At 41.5% G+C, this 18117-nt stretch overlaps 1 protein-coding gene across 1 annotated transcript; it reads left to right on the top strand.

The window, feature by feature from the left end:
- Positions 1 to 1475: 1475 nt before the first annotated feature.
- Positions 1476 to 11324, top strand: LOC118100905 (NACHT, LRR and PYD domains-containing protein 12-like; the record flags this gene model as incomplete). The annotated part of the gene is made up of 9 exons (XM_047338418.1): positions 1476 to 1520; positions 3471 to 3675; positions 3876 to 5673; positions 6580 to 6753; positions 7838 to 8011; positions 9638 to 9811; positions 10193 to 10366; positions 10676 to 10849; positions 11159 to 11324. Coding segments are annotated over exons 1-9 (3084 nt in total), but the record flags the coding sequence as incomplete, so codon positions are not given.
- Positions 11325 to 18117: the final 6793 nt, after the last annotated feature.

The following is an 18117-nucleotide window of genomic DNA, read 5'->3' as shown; positions in this document are numbered from 1 at the left end:
ACAATTTAATTTCTACGTACTTAATTAAAATGGCTGCAACTGGCTGAACAAATCGAGGGGTTGACTGAAATTTGCATCCAAAAATAATTGAGGCCTCCTGAGGTCACCTGTCTCACTCCTACAAACAAATAGTTCAGTCCTTGCCACACACAATGGAAGTGAGTGACTGACAGCTGGAGAACTAATGTTCAATATGTACTTATGTTGTGCAATTGATACATTAAATCTGGCACCATTAAATGGTGTGCCTTTCGGCATTCAATAAATTTGGTTATCAGAACAAATATTTAATATTAATATAAAAAATATTAATATTAAATAATAACTTCAATTGATTAAAGTTACCTCGGGGCACCACCCTTCAAAGGAAGGGAAAAGATAGTCAATTTATTGATTAAGTCTCATGAAAGTACTAACTACAAATTTGGACCTCTGATTAACAATTAAATTAATAACTATAACCAAAATTACCATATAGATAGTTAGCTAAGTTGAAGGATATAGAATTCTTGACAGTGTAGAGGTTGGCAAAATTCACACTTATGCAACATTCATTAAAAAAACATTTGTGAAATAAAAACATTTATTATGAAGATAATAAAATATAAAAACACAAATTACTAAAGGTGTACTAACTATATAAATATGTGTATGTGAGTGTGTGTGTGTGTGTGTGTGTGTGTGCTTTCAAAATGGCAGCTGGCCACTACAAAGAATTTTTTTTTAGCTCATTTTTTTGGGGATATTTTATCATTTGTTTATACTATCTATTTTGGCTAAGCAAGATTCAAATTAGACAAATAATTCAGATTACAATGACAGTACAATATGAATAACCTGTGCTCTTTACTAGGTAAGTGAGAAAAAAGGAAAAATTAGACATTGTAAATTGTTAGGTTAGATGCAGAGAGAGTGGCACATACAAGGATAAGGTCATTTTTGGAATGTCCAAGAGTTTTGTGTTCACTCATTGGATCCTACTCAATGTAGTAACAATTTTAACCTTCAGGCAGGTGTCATAATTTAAGTCTCAAATCCAAATGACTGTATCATTGTTTCTATAATAATATGCTAATGTCCTAACATGTGTTGTATGGACTACTACAGTGTTATGGAATGAAAAGTAGTTGGTCCAAACATATTTACAAAGTTACGGTGGTATCTAAGTTAAACCAGAATTTAGGTTTTGGAGTTTGCTGCTGTTGCTAACAAAACAGTTTGCCTATTAACTGCAAGAAACTTAATACCTACTGTCAGTACAGGGGTTAACTGCGTTGGTTATGGCCATGAGGAGCGAGCTCTGGATCGCCTGTGTCGTGGCTCAGGGCCGTAACGCTCTGGGGAGCCAGAGTCCAGGAGGACTTCAGAGGCGCTGTCACTGTGTGCTCGGTTATAACCAGGTTTTGAACTGTACTCAGAGACGCTGTCGTCATCTTCTGAGTAGTGGTAATTTGTCTGGGCCAGAATGTCAGAGTATGGCTTCCTACAGCTTCTACTGTGGGAATGCCTATCTCTGGGAAGTGGGTGGACCTGACGGATACGCTCTGTGTCCCTACGCTGCCTTTTGTCAACCCCCTTTGTTTTATTGTGAGGGTGAAGTTTTGAGATCTAGTTCCCTAAAGTAATTATCAATATTGTTATCACAGTTGTCTGGATCAAATTGTTCAATATCTTTAGCTAGAAACTCAAGCAAATCAAAGCGAGGACACGGTTAAGTCCGGGCACGTGCATCACCTGCTCCAGGTCTCTCTGGTTGAGGGGGAGCTGCTAAACCATCCTGGAATGTGTTAGTCCCCCTTTGGAGAGTTGTGCACTGAAAAATGTGTCATGCATCAGTGGATGTGAAGTATATGAGGCACAATGTGTTCTTGAGGATAAACTACATACATGTATGTCATCAATGTCAGTGTCAGAGAGGTGGGAAGTTAGGAAGCTGTTACCTCTTCCTGTCAGTGGAGGCTCAGGAGGTGACTTAATTCCCAAAGACTTCGGGTCAGATGGGATTCTGTCCCATCTTGGGAGTGAAGGGGGAGTTAACCATACACTATTGGAGGAGTGTGAATCTGAATAACCAGAATCACATTGGCTGAAAAACTGATGTGAGGCAGGGCCTTCTAATCTAAGTTTTAACAATTCCTCCATCTGTGAAATGAGATCTGAGATTCTAAATAGTGCAGGGCTTTCTTATTAGCCGTTTGAACCCCCTGGAGGAGAAGAGCATTTTGCGCTCTTAGGGCTTTTAACCTCCTGTTCCACGGCTGCTTTGCTCTGTCCACAGAGCAAAGCAGCCGTCCCCGGTCAGTTTTCACACCTCTGTGTGACGTTGAAGCACCCTGGGAGACTGAGTTCTGGAGGCTCTGGTTTGTCTCCAGAACAAAGAACATGTGGTCAGAACTATAGTGAACTGTAGTTCACAAATACCCGGTCCCAACACTTAAATACAAGGTAATATTCATATTTATTACCATATTCAGGTCAAAACCTTTGTAAAAAACATTGTGCTGCAGTAGCAGAACTCTGCAGAACGTTGTTGAACTGAGAAGATAAATATTGAACAGATGCTGTAAATATGAATTAATATTAATGTGAATATTGTGCATTGAACAGGTAAAGTTGCATAACTGCATTTCTTTATGAATATTTATGCTCGTGCATTCAGCCTTTACAAAATAAATAAATATGACCCTCCTAAGTGGGTTTTTGGAAGATATCAGGGTGGTAGATCTCTGCTTATGTTTGGATTTAAAAAGTGACCTTAGCTGGCGTGTGTGTGTGTGTGTGTGTGTGTGTGTGTGTGTGTGTGTGTGTGTGTGTGTGTGTGTGTGTGTGTGTGTGTGTGTGTGTGTGTGTGTGTGTGTGTGTGTTTCTTGAACATACTTGTTAGTCCTGTTTTTTTCCCTCTCAGACTGAAGATGAGTGGTTATGAGGAGGAAAAGGAGGACAGAGCAGAGTCTCCAGTGTTAAGCTGTGTGTCTCTGAAGAGTGACTGGTCCAAAGATGAGCCTCCACTCTTCAGTAATGAACCTGGACCCTCACACACAAAGTAAGAGACCTGATACAAACATGTGAAGCTCCAAACTGAATCCTCAGAGAATGAACCAGTGACTGATGTGTTCAGAATAAAAACATGTTTGTGTTTTCAGAGGTCAGGACCACAGACTGAGAGCAGAGCCTCCAGGGTCCAGCTGTGTGTCTCTGAAGAGTGACCAGTCCATGGAACCTCCTATATGCTTCAGTAATGAACCTGGACCTGGATCACACACAGAGTAAGAGACTGTTTCTACTGGGAACTGATCTGAAGAGGATTTAGTTTCCTCTAGTGTGGCCCCTGTCGTTTTTTATAATCCCACTAACGAACCAACCAACACACAAACATACAGGGTGAAAACAAAACCTCCTTGACAGAAATAATGACAACCTGTGACTGTGACATTTGAGTTATCAGGAAATGTCTTCACAGAGAGAGGAAGAGGAGTCATGTTTCTGAGGAGGAGCAGTCGTCCTTCTGTGCTTCGTGTCAGGAGGTCCTGAATGATCCAGTCTCAACCAGCTGTGGACACTGGTTCTGCAGACAGTGCATCACCTCATACTGGGACCAGTCTGATTCTTCAGGAGACTCCTCCTGTCCCCAGTGTGGAAAAAGATCCAGAACAGGAGCTGGAGCTCAGACAGCCGGTCAGAGCAGCACTGTACATGTGTCTGCAGATGTCTTCACTTCTGACAACAGCACATGTTGTTTTATTTTGTTCCTTTATACAGCATCAACATTTAACATCATTATAAAAGCACAAAGCTTTTATTTTCTGTATCTGATGAAAACGATTAGCAGATTCTCAGATTCTCTGTCTCTGACATTGTTTCTTGTCTTTCAGCAGATCGTGGTCTGCAGGAGGTTTTAGGTGAACATAAGCTCAGTCTGAGGAGGAGATGTGAACATGTGACTGAAGGAACTGATGAAACAAGAAGTAGAACCCTCCTCAACAGGATCTACACTGAGCTCTACATCACAGAGGGTCAGAGTGAAGAGGTTAATACTCAACATGAGGTGAGGCAGCTTGAGACGGCTTCCAAGATGAAGAGCCTCCACGACACTCCCATCAAGTGCCACGACATCTTTAAAGCCTTAACTGACCAGCAGAGCAGCATCAGAGTCGTCCTGACCAACGGCGTCGCTGGCGTTGGAAAAACCTTCTCGGTGCAGAAGTTCACTCTGGACTGGGCAGAGGGTTTAGAAAACCAAGATGTGGGTCTGCTGACTGTGCTTTCGTTCAGGGAGCTGAACCTGGTGAAAGACGAGCAGCACAGTCTCCTCACGCTGCTCCGTGTTTTCCATCCAATGTTACTGAAGCTCACGGCAGAGACGCTCGCTGTCTGTAAACCTTTGTTCATCTTCGACGGCCTGGATGAAAGCAGACTTTCTCTGGACTTCAACCACAGGGAGCTTGTGTCTGATGTCACACAGAGGTCATCAGTCAACGTGCTGCTGACAAACCTCATCGAGGGGAATCTGCTTCCCTCGGCTCTCGTCTGGATAACCTCCAGACCTGCGGCGGCCAATCAGATCCCTCCTACATTTGTTGACAGGGTCACAGAAGTACGAGGCTTCACTGACGCCCAGAAGGAGGAGTACTTCAGGAAGAGATTCAGTGATGAAGAGCTGTGCAGCAACATCATCTCACACATCAAGACGTCCAGGAGCCTCCACATCATGTGTCAAATCCCAGTCTTCTGCTGGATCAGTGCTACAGTTCTGGAGCACATGTTGACCACAGACCAGAGAGGAGAGCTGCCCAAGACCCTGACTGATCTGTACTCACACTTCCTGCTGGTTCAGACAAAGAGGAAGAACAACAAATACGGTGAGGGACATCAGGCGACTCCACAGCAAGTGAAGGAGGCTTACAGGGACGTTCTACTGAAGCTGGGGAGGCTGGCGTTTAAACATCTGAGGGAAGGAAACATCATGTTCTACCAAGAAGACCTAGAGTGGTGTGGTCTTAATGTCACAGAGGCCTCGTTGTACTCAGGAGTTTGTACTGAGATCTTCAGAAGAGAGTGTGTGATCTTCCAGAAATCAGTCTACTGCTTTGTTCATCTGAGCGTTCAGGAGTTTCTGGCTGCAGTCTACATGTTCCACTGTTACACCAAGAGGAACACAGAAGAACTCAACAACTTCTTGGGAACATATGGGGACACACACAGTACCTTCTCCCTGGATGACCTCCTGAAGAGAACCATGGAGAAATCCCTCACCAGTACAAATGGTCATCTGGACCTGTTTGTTCGCTTCCTTCACGGCCTCAGTCTGGAGTCCAACCAGAGAGTCTTAGGAGGCTTGCTGGGTCAGACAGGGAACAATCCAAAGATCATGCAGAGAGTCATCAACAACCTGAAGAAGATGGAGAGTGATGACATTTCTCCTGACAGAAGCATCAACATCTTCCACTGTCTGACTGAGATGAATGACCACTCAGTTCATCAGCAGATGCAACAGTTCCTGACGTCAGAGAACAAATCAAAGGAGAAACTCTCTGAGATCCATTGCTCAGCTCTGGCCTACATGCTGCAGATGTCAGAGGAGGTTCTGGATGAGTTAGACCTGAAGAAGTTCAACACATCAGACCAGGGTCGACGGAGACTGATCCCAGCTGTGAGGAACTGCAGGAAGGCTCTGTGAGTCCAGACATGATCAATAACATGTTCAATCAGTGTAGATGAGTCGTTCTTCAAATACACTCAGTGTTAAATGATTCTCATTGTTTTGGGCAGCATGGCGTTGCAGTGGTCAACACTGTTAGTGCAGCCTTTCTGTGAGGAGGATGTTCTCCTTGTGTCTGCAGGGTTTTCTCTGGGTTCTCCAGCTTCTTCCCCAAACCAAAGACATGCAGATCGGAGTTAGGTTGATTGGAGACTGAAATTCAGTGTCAGCTGAGATTGGCTCCAGGTTAAGTGGCTACTGGCTAGAGTGTGTGTGTGTGTGTGTGTGTGTGTGTGTGAGTGTGGTGTGTGAGTGTGTGTGTGTGTGTGTGTGTGTGTGTGTGTGTGTGTGTGCGTACGTCACTGAATAAGTGTTTAGGGTGAGAATCACTGACTGTTCCTTTAAACTGAAGAAGCAGGAAGTATCGTTCATTCTTCTTTCTTGTCAAACTAGAATTACCACCCTGTGTTTGTACGCCACCACCAACCAGTGCAGTGTCACTCCCTCCAGGTTCCTGACATGTTGCATTGACAATAATATGAGGTCACTGTAACCTTTGACCTTTGACCACTGAAATCTAATCAGTTTATCTTTGAGTCCAACTGGTCAAAATGTGACGAAATCCCCTAGAGACAGACTTGAGACTTCAAGAGGCCATGAACATGTTACCTTAACCTTTGACCTTTGACCACCTGAATCTAATGAGTTCCTCTGTTAGTCTGAATGACCCCTTGTACCAAATTTGAAAGGATTCTCTTGAGGCGTTTAACATGTTCATGAGGCAAAAAGGGGATTTACCAGGGTGAGGGTCAAATGATCACGTTTTGTATGAATGTTGTGTTTTCAGATTTTATTCTAACATATATTTTCTTTAATTACAGACTCGGTGGTTGTGTACTTTCAGAGACTCACTGTGAAGTCGTGGCCTCAGCTCTGAAATCAGACCCCTCACATCTGAAAGAACTGGATCTGAGCTTCAACTCGCTGCAGGAATCAGGAGTGAAGCTGCTGTGTTCTGGACTGGAGAGTCCAAACTGTCGACTGGAGTCTCTGAGGTCCTTAAATCCTTGTTCACTTTTCCAACTTTCTTTCCTATTCGGTCATTATTTATTTAAATTGTCACAGTTCTGCTCTGCTCACTGTCCCTCAGTCATCTGTCACTCACCCAGCCTGTCAGTCACGTCCACCTCATCAGGCCAACTCCATTCACCTGCACTCACCTGCTCCTGATCACTAAGAAAGTGTCAGTAAATAACATGTGGACTGAGGCCGAGCACTCGTCCTCTTCAGGTTTTCACTATAAGACACATTGGGCCTCATTTACTAACATGTGCGCAGAAAGGTTCTTACTCTACGCAGAAAATAAGTGCGTGCGCAACATCCCCGCTGGATTCAAGACACGTGCACACCATGTTGGACAGTTGATAAGTATAGAAACAAACTGTCAACAAACACTGAAGTGACTGTCAGGAGCCATCCCTACTGTGGTGGAAATTTATCTTGAGATGTGAAATAAAAAGTTTCTCAGACCGGAGTTGCCTTTGAGTTTTTAATAGTAAGCTCTGCAGAGGGTTACACATTCAGCAAAGTGGAACTCCCCAAAGTCAAAACAGCAGGTTCTTATACATAGTGGTGTTTCAAGAAACATAACATGAAAAACAGATAGGAAATCGTCTGCTGTGTCTATCTGCCGTGGCTGCTGGAAGGAACATGACCGAATAAGCGCATACACATTGTTTGTGGTCACATGTAATCTGGTAGACAGACAAACATCTGCTGTTGCTTCTGAGAATAGAGGAATTGATTTCAGAAGTCAGGGTCAACTCGAGGAGCATTGCCAAATAAGGGCATGAACTTTGAGGTTACATCCTGTCAGGCAGACAGCATCAAAGTAGTAAGACACTGATCAGTGGAACTTTCCATTACACTTTAAACAGTGTTTAATCACACAAACCTGCTCAGTGACCAAACACACAGAGAAGAAGCTGATAAATTAAACAATGGTCCAACATGTCTGATCTGATATTTATCTTCAGGTCACAGACTGGACTGAGGTCAGCAGCATGTTGAGTCTGTTGACATGATGACGATCCACAACAACAGGAGGACACATTCTAATAATCATATTTCTTTATCCAGGTTGATGGACTGCAGTCTGTCAGAGATCAGCTGTTCTTCCCTGGCTTCAGCTCTGAGGTTAAACCCCTCTCATCTGAGAGAACTGGATCTGGGAGGTGACGACCTGCAGGACTCAGGAGTGAAGGAGCTGTGTGGTTTTCTACAGAGTCCAACCTGTCGACTGGAGACTCTGAGGTCAGTTCACTGACTGACCTTTGTAGACCTCATATCTATAATACAGCATTTATACACAATTTATCTCTTAATTCTAATTTAACATAATTTCTCTTCATACATAACATGAATTCATTCATTAATTAATCTGTGGCATTTTAAATATTCAGCTACTTGTTAAAACACTGAGTTTAGTTCTGGATTTCCTAAACTGATCTGCAGGACAGAGACTGGGTCCAAATCTATTTTTATTGAATCAGGACTCGTTTTTGGTCCAACATGTCTGATTTCATATTTATCTTCCATGTTATGAGTCTGTGATGACATAAATACGTGTATGTTATTTTCACACATGAACTCAGTTTAATTTACAGTTAAGTTTCATTCTTTATTCAGGTTGTGGGGCTGCAGTCTGTCAGAGATCAGCTGTTCTTCTCTGGCTTCAGCTCTGAAGTCAAACCCCTCTCATCTGAGAGAACTGGATCTGTGTGACAACGACCTGCAGGACTCAGGAGTGAAGAAGCTGTGTGGTTTTCTACAGAGTCAAACCTCTCGACTGGAGAATCTGTGGTCAGTTCACTGACTGACTTTTGTAGACCTCGTATCTATAATACAGCATTTATACATAATTTATCATTTAATTCTAAATTATCATAATTCCTCTTCACACATAACATGAATTCAATCATGAATTAATCTGTGACATTTTAAATATTCAGCTACTTGTTAAAACACTGAGATTAGTTCTGGATTTCCTAAACTTATCTGCAGGGCAGAGACCGGGTCCAAATAATCAATTTTTTCTGAGTCAGGACTCGTTTTTAGTCCAACATGTCTGATTTTCATATTTATCTTCCATGTTATGAGTCTGTGCTGACATGAATATGTGTATGTTATTTTCACACATGAACTCCGTTTAATTAACAGTTAAGTTTCCTCCTTTATTCAGGTTGAAGAGCTGCAGTCTGTCAGAGATCAGTTGTTCTTCTCTGGCTTCAGCTCTGAGGTCAAACCCCACTAATCTGAGAGAACTGAATCTGAGTAACAACGACCTGCAGGACTCAGGAGTGAAGAAGCTGTGTGGTTTTCTACAGAGTCCAACTTGTCGACTGGAGACTCTGTGGTCAGACATCATGTTTTAATGTTTAAGGTTCAGTGTGTAGAATGTAGTGACATCTAGTGGTGAAGTGTCATGTTGCAGCTAAACACATGTGTTCCTAACAGTGAACACTGATACTGAGCTGAGAGATGTTTGTAGAATGAGCGCTGAGGACCGAGTCAGGCTCAATGTGACTGAAGTTTTACTGACAGATAAACAATCCAATGGTGGACAATGTGTACATGTAATGTTTCTGTGGAAGCTAACCAGGATTTGTCCCGGTGGTCCTGTGGACTGACCACATGAAAGTGTGCTGCGTTGGTGTTCTGGGACTGGGCTCAGGGTCCAGAGTCCAAGTCCATTATATTTGATTCCTTTTATTTTTAGGCCCAAGTTCTTCAGCCCTGTTTCTTCCACTTTGGCTTAATTTCAAACATGAAACCCTTCCTATGGTTTCAGGACTTACAGGGGGGCGTCCATCCCTTCATCTTTTCACCACTAGATCTCTATACCGCCCTGTACACAGTTACGTTTTATTCTTTATTCAGGTTTTGGGGCTGCAGTCTGTCAGAGATCAGCTGTTCTTCTCTGGCTTCAGCTCTGAGGTCAAACCCCTCTCATCTGAGAAAACTGTTTCTGAGTAGCAACAACCTGCAGGACTCAGGAGTGAAGGAGCTGTGTGGTTTTCTACAGAGTCCAACCTGTCGACTGAAGACTCTGTGGTCAGTTCACTGACTGACCTTTGTAGACCTCATATCTATAATATAGCATTTATACACAATTTATCTCATTTAATTCTAATTTAACATAATTCCTCTTCATACATAACATGAATTCATTCATTAATTAATCTGTGGCATTTTAAATATTCAGCTACTTGTTAAAACACTGAGTTTAGTTCTGGATTTCCTAAACTGATCTGCAGGACAGAGACCGGGTCCAAATAATCTATTTTTTACTGAATCAGGACTCGTTTTTTGTCCAACATGTCTGATTTCATATTTATCTTCCATGTTATGAGTCTGTGCTGACATGAATATGTGTCTGTTATTTTCACACATGAACTCAGTTTAATTTACAGTTAAGTTTTATTCTTTATTCAGGTTGGATCACTGCAGACTGTCAGAGATCAGCTGTTCTTCTCTGGTCTCAGCTCTGAGGTCAAACCCCTCTCATCTGAGAGAACTGTATCTGAGTGACAACGACCTGCAGGACTCAGGAGTGAAGGAGCTGTGTGGTTTTCTACAGAGTCCAACCTGTCGACTGGAGAATCTGTGGTCAGTTCACTGACTGACTTTTGTAGATCTCATATCTATAATACAGCATTTATACACAATTTATCTCATTTAATTCAAATTTAACATAATTCCTCTTCATACATAACATGAATTCATTCATTTATTAATCTGTTACATTTTAAATATTCAGTTACTTGTTAAAACACATCTGAGTTTGGTTCTGGATTTCCTAAACTGATCTGCAGGACAGAGACCGGGTCCAAATAATCTATTTTTACTGAATATATGTATGTTATTTTCACACATGAACTCAGTTTAATTTACAGTTAGGTTTTATTCTTTATCCAGGTTGAAGAGCTGCAGTCTGTCAGAGATCAGCTGTTCTTCTCTGGTCTCAGCTCTGAGGTCAAACCCCTCTCATCTGAGAGAACTGTATCTGAGTGACAACGACCTGCAGGACTCAGGAGTGAAGGAGCTGTGTGGTTTTCTACAGAGTCCAACCTGTCGACTGGAGAATCTACGGTCAGTTCACTGACTGACCTTTGTAGACCTCATATCTATAATACAGCATTTATACACAATTTATCTCATTTAATTATAATTTAACATAATTCCTCTTCATACATAACATGAATTCATTCATTTATTAATCTGTTACATTTTAAATATTCAGTTACTTGTTAAAACACATCTGAGTTTAGTTCTGGATTTCCTAAACTGATCTGCAGGACAGAGACCGGGTCCAAATAATCTATATTTACTGAATATATGTATGTTATTTTCACACATGAACTCAGTTTAATTTACAGTTAGGTTTTATTCTTTATCCAGGTTGAAGAGCTGCAGTCTGTCAGAGATCAGCTGTTCTTCTCTGGCTTCAGCTCTCAGGTCAAACCCCTCTCATCTGAGAGAACTGGATCTGAGTAACAACGACCTGCAGGACTCAGGAGTGAAGGAGCTGCTTGATCTAAAGCAGAGTTCGGGCTGTCGACTGGAGACTGTGAGGTCAGTAGATGGTTGGAGTCAGTCCACGCTGCTTTCTTCAGTATTTTACTAAACACAGTCAGTATCACAGTACAGATCCAGGGTCTGTGCTACCAAGCAGGATTTGTGGTTATCAGGTTAACTTCAGGTTTAGTTTTTTCAGTCCCACGAAGCTCGTTCACTTCTTAATGAGGTAAATCACCACGGTAACTTATGATGAACTTCTAACCTTCTCCAGGTTAAGTTGTAGATCAACCCGTATAAAAGCTCCGCCCACTCACCAAAGTGACTCTATACTGTTGTGTGGTGCACACTCTCCTTAAAGGGAAGGATAATGGAAGTTTAAATCAACGTCTGGTTGGTTAAGTTGATCTCAGCCACTAACTCACCCAGTACATCTCAATCTCTCCAGACTCATCCTGTCACCAAAACACCAAATGCACTCAGTCAGCTTCCTGAAGATAGGTCCATGTGTTTTTGTCAGAGGTTTCCACCACATTGTGTGTCCTCAGAGACAGTGAGTCAGTGTGTGTCCTCAGAGTCAGTGAGACAGTGTGTGTCCTCAGAGTCAGTGAGACAGTGTGTGTCAAACTAAAGCTCATTGTCGAGGCCACATCCTGGGATTCAAACGTTTCTCATCAAGAATCTTCTTCTCTTCCACTCGTCTTGTTAGTAAACAACAGATTCAGATCTCGTGGCCCCGAGTTATTTATCTCGTTCACACACGTTATTACGTTGTGGTCACATAATATATTTTTACCAAATGCCACCAGGGGGTGCTGTAACTTACACATTGACACAATCACAGATGTTTTACCAGCTGTTCTTCCTGCATTTAGCAGCTGTAACTGAGTTTCTTTTATTCTGGATCATGTGTTTGTTCTCCTCTGATTTTTATTATAGAACAGTTTGATCCTCGTTGTGAAATATGAGGGTCTGCTGTCAGTCAAACTGTCCATGTCTGTGATTGGTCATACACAGTAAACCCCGGCCCTTTTATGTGCACGCTCAGATCTTGTTGAGGAAAACCTGAGGTAACTTAAGGAGTTGATAACCAGTGTCATGTGACCACTTAGCCTGACTGTGTTTGTTAGGTTAAGTTGAGCTGGATCTCAGAAAGATCTCCTGGATATGTTGAAGTGGCTTCGTAGTTCAGGCCTCAGTGTTTCCTCAGTGAAGCTGTGAGAGGAGAATGATGACAGACGTCAGGATTGGACAGAAACACAGAGAGAGAACAGTCGGCCAATCAGACGAGCCAGAAGCTGCTTGGGATCAAGCATCATTTGATTGAGTTGATGTGAAGACAACAGTTGTTGTTGTTTTCATGTGAACAGGAAATGAAGCTGGACCACAGCTGACAGCCTCACACGATGAACAGAGACGGTGTCGTCTTCATCTGATCTGAGACAGTTTGTGCTCTCACTTCATCAGTGGAGAACTGATCAGTTGGATCTTTGTCACAGCTCTGAGATCAGTGGGACTGAAGCCTCTCATCATCACCATGGTAACCAGGAGCTCTTTATACAGACCAGAACCTCTGCTGAGGTCCATTTGTCTCATCTGTTCACAGTTTGTCAGAAGCAGATGTTCATCAACACACAGTGAAACATGGCTTCACCTGTAACAGCAGTAAATCCACCTCTCAGGTGTCCACTCTGCACTTTGACATGCAGAGGAAACACACTTAGCTCTTAGCGTGTTCATTCCAACACGTGAACATGAAGCAGAGAGGAAGCTGCTCCACCTCTGAACAGGACTGAGGTCCCTGCTGCTCTTTCCACTGGATGTGCTGCATCACTGACTCACAGCTGATGGAGTGAGTCTCTGTAAACACTGATGTCTTCTTCTCTCAACAGATGGAGGAGGGAGTGATCACACAGAGGACAGTGTGTGTGTGGACGGAGGCTGAGCTGTGTCCTGAGGATCCACAGAGGCTGAAGCAGCAGCAGCTTGTGTGTAGAGCGGCTCTGACTGGGCCTTGTTGCTGGGAGGCAGAGTGGAGACAGAGCTCCAGAGGAATCAGAGGAGGTTGTTGTGATATGTAACTTCACCACTAGATGCCCCTCGCTACCGATTGTGTTTATTCACGTGAAGAATGTGTATATTGAAATGACACAACACAAGCAGAATATATAAACCCTCTATAAAGAGTCACATATATGTATTTATGTTTGCCTTTACGCTTTTCCACCTTTGTCCCTCAGTATATCTCCATGTGTGTATAATCACATTCTGTGTTTGTTTATGAGCTGAAAGTTCCTGGATTCACGTCACAAATTGATTGAGTTCAACACAAAGTTAAACACAATCAAATCACTTTGAGTTCAAAATCAGAGTTTTGTCTTTGACACAAAAGATCAAAACTCTGGACTTAAAAATGGGACGTTTTCATTTCTGCATCAGGTGCAGAGCAGTGGTGGCTTTTCTACTTTTGACCCACAGGTGGCGTTGTAGTATAACAGCAGAACATCCCAGTCAAAGCCTTTATATTCAGTCTATGAGTCAAACACATGGATCATTTCTGCTGTGACAAACCAGATGTAACGAGAAGAAAAACATCTCAGAAAGAAAAGTTCTGTTTCTACTTATCTCTGCTTTAATGCACAATAAACATCCTTCCACCAACTTCACTGGAATCATTACTCTGGTTTTCTTTCCTCTTGCAAACAAACAGGTGAAAACATCACATCACATTTACAGTATGAAGAAGAGTCGATAAAGAGCAGAGCATTTTTAAGTCTCTTAGGAAACTGTTTAATAAATATTTTACCATATTTAATAGAAAACCTGACCCGAGGACGTTTTATACAAACGTAGATGAAGATTCTTGTTGTACGTTCTCGACCACCAACTCAGAACAACCACAAGGGGGAGACTGTAGCAGGCCTCTGGGAACAGCAGCATGCTGGGAAATAATTGATGATGGGAGGTTCACAGCAGAGAAAAGTGACAGAAAGTGTCTGAGAGATGATGTCCTGACGGAAGTGGACATTTTGGGCCTGTTGTGTTGAACAGTTTGTGTTATTTTGTGGAGACACTTGTCTCAACATGATGATTTCACTTTATTTCCAAGCCCATCTCAGTTCTTTCTGACTTCAGGATAAGAACTGTTTGACAGAGTCAGTTCCTGACAGGCTCAAGTTCTCACTGTATGGAGAGATCATCATTTGACTTTATGATCATCAACACACGTGTGTCAGTGTAACATGAGACTGTGACGCCATGTTCATGAACACGCTGCTCTACGCAGATGTTGAAGGTCTGAGGTCCAGTCCACTTCCTCTGCACCAGAGTGAGACCATCATCCCTTCATGGAGCTGTGCACGAGGCTGTTGTCACGGTGACAAAACACACGGTGAACAACACGTCGTCCACATTATCCGATTTATGGAATATATACTTTGTACTTATGAAGAAAAGTTGTGCTCGTAATGAAATTCTACATCTGATCAATACATTCATTTTTTTTATTATTTATCAGTTGATTTCATTCATCCACCAAACAAAACTATTTAAATTCCAACACAAGGAGCAGAAAGAATAATAATCTGATATAATATGCCGCTGTTTCACAAGATGTTCATTAACTACGTAGTTTCAGGTTTAGTTTAGGTTAGTTTAAGTTTAGGTTAGTTTAAGTTTAGGTTAGTTTAAGTTTGTGTTTATCTCAGGTTCAGGTTACGTTTAACCTCTTTCTCTCCCTCAACGCACGTTTGAGGTAAACCGGAGCAGAGTGAGACATCTGTCTAACTTACGACCATTTCTGAAATGAGAATATTTATTTGTGTGTTATTTGATTTTAAAGAGTTTAGAGGCTTCAGTAGCAGAAGAGTGAGAAGAGAAAAGAGTTTTTATCTGATGATTGACAAAGAGAAAACTACAGGATATCACAAGACTTAGTGTGGAAATGGGGACGGGAAAGTGTTTCCTTCTGATTTCTGTCTTTAAGAGACGAGTTGGAGAGTAGGGGTTTCAGGAGGAGTTAAAGATAATAACAGTTTAAAGATGTCTCACGTTGAATCATTGATTTATCCTGAGTCTTATTCATGTTCAGGTGAGTGTAGTTTAGTTGTTGACCTCTGATATAAAAGTTCACGCGACGCAGCTTTTTGTGTCTTTTTGTTTCTCATATCAAATACTTTTGTGTTTTTAACGATGAATAAAAGTTTTCAGGTTGTGTGTAGCTTCTCCTTTAATGCACACCGGGAACCACTGCCCTAAGTGACTGTCGTGGAGCATCCCATTCCACACATTTCTATTCATTATGAACCATTTCATAGTAGATGGACCATTTCGCCCATCTCTTTTCAAACAGGTTTAAATTCCCCCTCATTTTGTGAGTTAGATATTCCATTTGATATATTTGTCGAACCGTGTCTCTCCATTTCTTTGTTTGGGGACATATTTTCTGAAGCCAATTTCTTGTTATCTGTTTAAGTGCTGATATGCGCAGTATCCTTAACAAGTATTTATCATGCTGGTTTTGTATTTTGTCTTCCATTTTGCCCAGCAGCAAAAGGTCTGTGTTAAATTGGATGACCCTTTTTAGAATAATATAGATTTTCTCCTCGATTTTATACCAGAATAATTGTACCAATGGGCAAAACCAAAAAACATGACTAAAATTAGCATTAGCATTAGCATAGGATTCGCCACACTCCTTCCAGCAGCTTGATGCTTAAAAAAAAATTATATTTCGTTTGCTGTGTTGGAATAATAAAGTAGCGTGTTTGTATTCTGCATATTATCTCCATAATCAATCAATCAATCAATCAAATTTTATTTGTGTGGCCCATATTCACAAATCACAATTTGTCTCATAGGGCTTTAACAGGGTGTGACATCCTCTGCCCTTAACCCTCAACAAGAGTAAGGAAAAACTACTAAAAAACCCTTTTAACAGGGTAAAAAGAAGGTAGAAACCTCAGAGAGAGCCACATGTGAGGGATCCCTCTCCCAGGACGGACAGAAGTACAATAGATGTCAAGTGTAAAGGTAAGCAGATACTGTAGTTGTATGTACATTAAGATTCATTTCCTTCCAACTTTCCCCAGATATGTATATATTAAGTTCTTCTTCACATTTTATTTTTGCCCTTGTATCTTGTTGTACATGAATGTTTTCTAAAATAACATTGTAACTTTTTTTATAATGCACAGGACACTGTCGAGATTTGATGTGATACTTTAACATTGTTATAGTTCTTTATTAAAAATCGCACAAGTTCTTCACATCTGCTATTTCAAAGGTCTATTAAGCAGTCAACACAATCTTCAAACCCAAGTACACAACTTTTTAAAATAAAACCTTGATAATCCAGCTCAATATAAAATTTTCTGCAACAGAACGTATGTTGAGCTTTTGCTTTGAAAACAAATTGCTAAAGAGGAAGTGATTCTATGAACATTGTTGCCATGGTGGAGAACAACCAGTCAATGAGAATCCCACCGGCCACATCCATGAACATGTGTCTGTGTGAGTAACTATGTTAGTGAAATAAATAAATTCAAATTTACAAGACGTATAATATCGATTTGGTCCGCTGACTGAAAGCACTTATTGCATTTATATAATTTTGCTGTTAATTTTTAAGGCTGGAAATTAGCTAGCTCCAACATATGTCAGTTACTTGATTCACCCTCACTGTGCTTATAGAAGATAAGATAATTATCTAATAAACTGCTGCTTTTTATCCAAAACAATTATTTGAGGCATAAAGGTCCAGCTTTGTTTGTGGCTGGACCCAAGTTAGTGAGTACTCTCTCCCCTCAGGTCAATTAAACCCTCCTATCTAATGTTTTCTATCACGGCTGAAAACTCTATTGTATTCTATGGTTTTCTATTTCTTTAAATATTTCTTTTTCATTGTTGTCTGTAATCTTTGTAAATGAATATCTATTAATCTACCAATAGAGATCGATATAAAGCACTTTGACCAACTCAAGTTTTCTTTTTATCTGTGCCTCACTGACTTAAGCAGACAGTTGCAGTCACATTGTTAGATTTTCAAAACCCCTGTATAAGCCTCTCTCTCTCTCTCTCTCTCTCTCTCTCTCTCTCTCTCTCTCTCTCTCTCTCTCTCACACACACACATACACACACACAGCTTGGTCTAGTCTTAGTATTGAGTAGAGATGTGAGCCCCATGGCTCCCCTGCAATACTGACATTGATCTGAGATAAAGATCAAACTCTGGCCAGACACTCCCAGGATTCTTGCTCTTCATTATTAGCTGTGTGTGTGTGTGTGTGTGTGTGTGTGTGTGTGTGTGTGTGTGTGTATGTGTATGAATGCTGGAGTGTGTACATGGAATTGGATGACTGTGACAATGTCAAACATATGTAAATAGTTTACAGCGCACAAAATTTGAAAAACTGCTTTCGAAATATTTCTGTGGGGCATCAGAGTGTGACAGCCTTTCTCTTCCTCTGTGTGTGTGTGTGCGTGTGTGTCAGTGTTTCAAAGTGTGTGTGCGTGTGTGTATGTGGAGGGGACTGTGCAAGTTGTTCCTGAGTGGCACCAAAAAACCTGATAGTGTATTGGAGCGGAGAGACGGGCAGGCAATCAGACTCCATCCAGACGACCTAAAGCCAGAAGCGTCTCCATGTTTCATCAGTTAAAGGACAGTAGGACAGCTCCATGCAGCACTGGCTTATATGTGCTTTTACTGCGCCACAGATTTATAAATGCCAGGATTATCGGGTAATTTATTCTGTAACATTATGTGAAATATTTCGACACACTGCTTTAAACTAACAACTGACTTATTGCTGTGTTCATTCAGCCAATTTGGAAAAAAACTTGAC

This window comes from Hippoglossus stenolepis, chromosome 21 (genome assembly GCF_022539355.2).
Source record: "Hippoglossus stenolepis isolate QCI-W04-F060 chromosome 21, HSTE1.2, whole genome shotgun sequence".
Taxonomy (NCBI): Eukaryota; Metazoa; Chordata; class Actinopteri; order Pleuronectiformes; family Pleuronectidae; genus Hippoglossus; species Hippoglossus stenolepis.
This window is presented reverse-complemented; position numbering and strand designations above follow the sequence as displayed.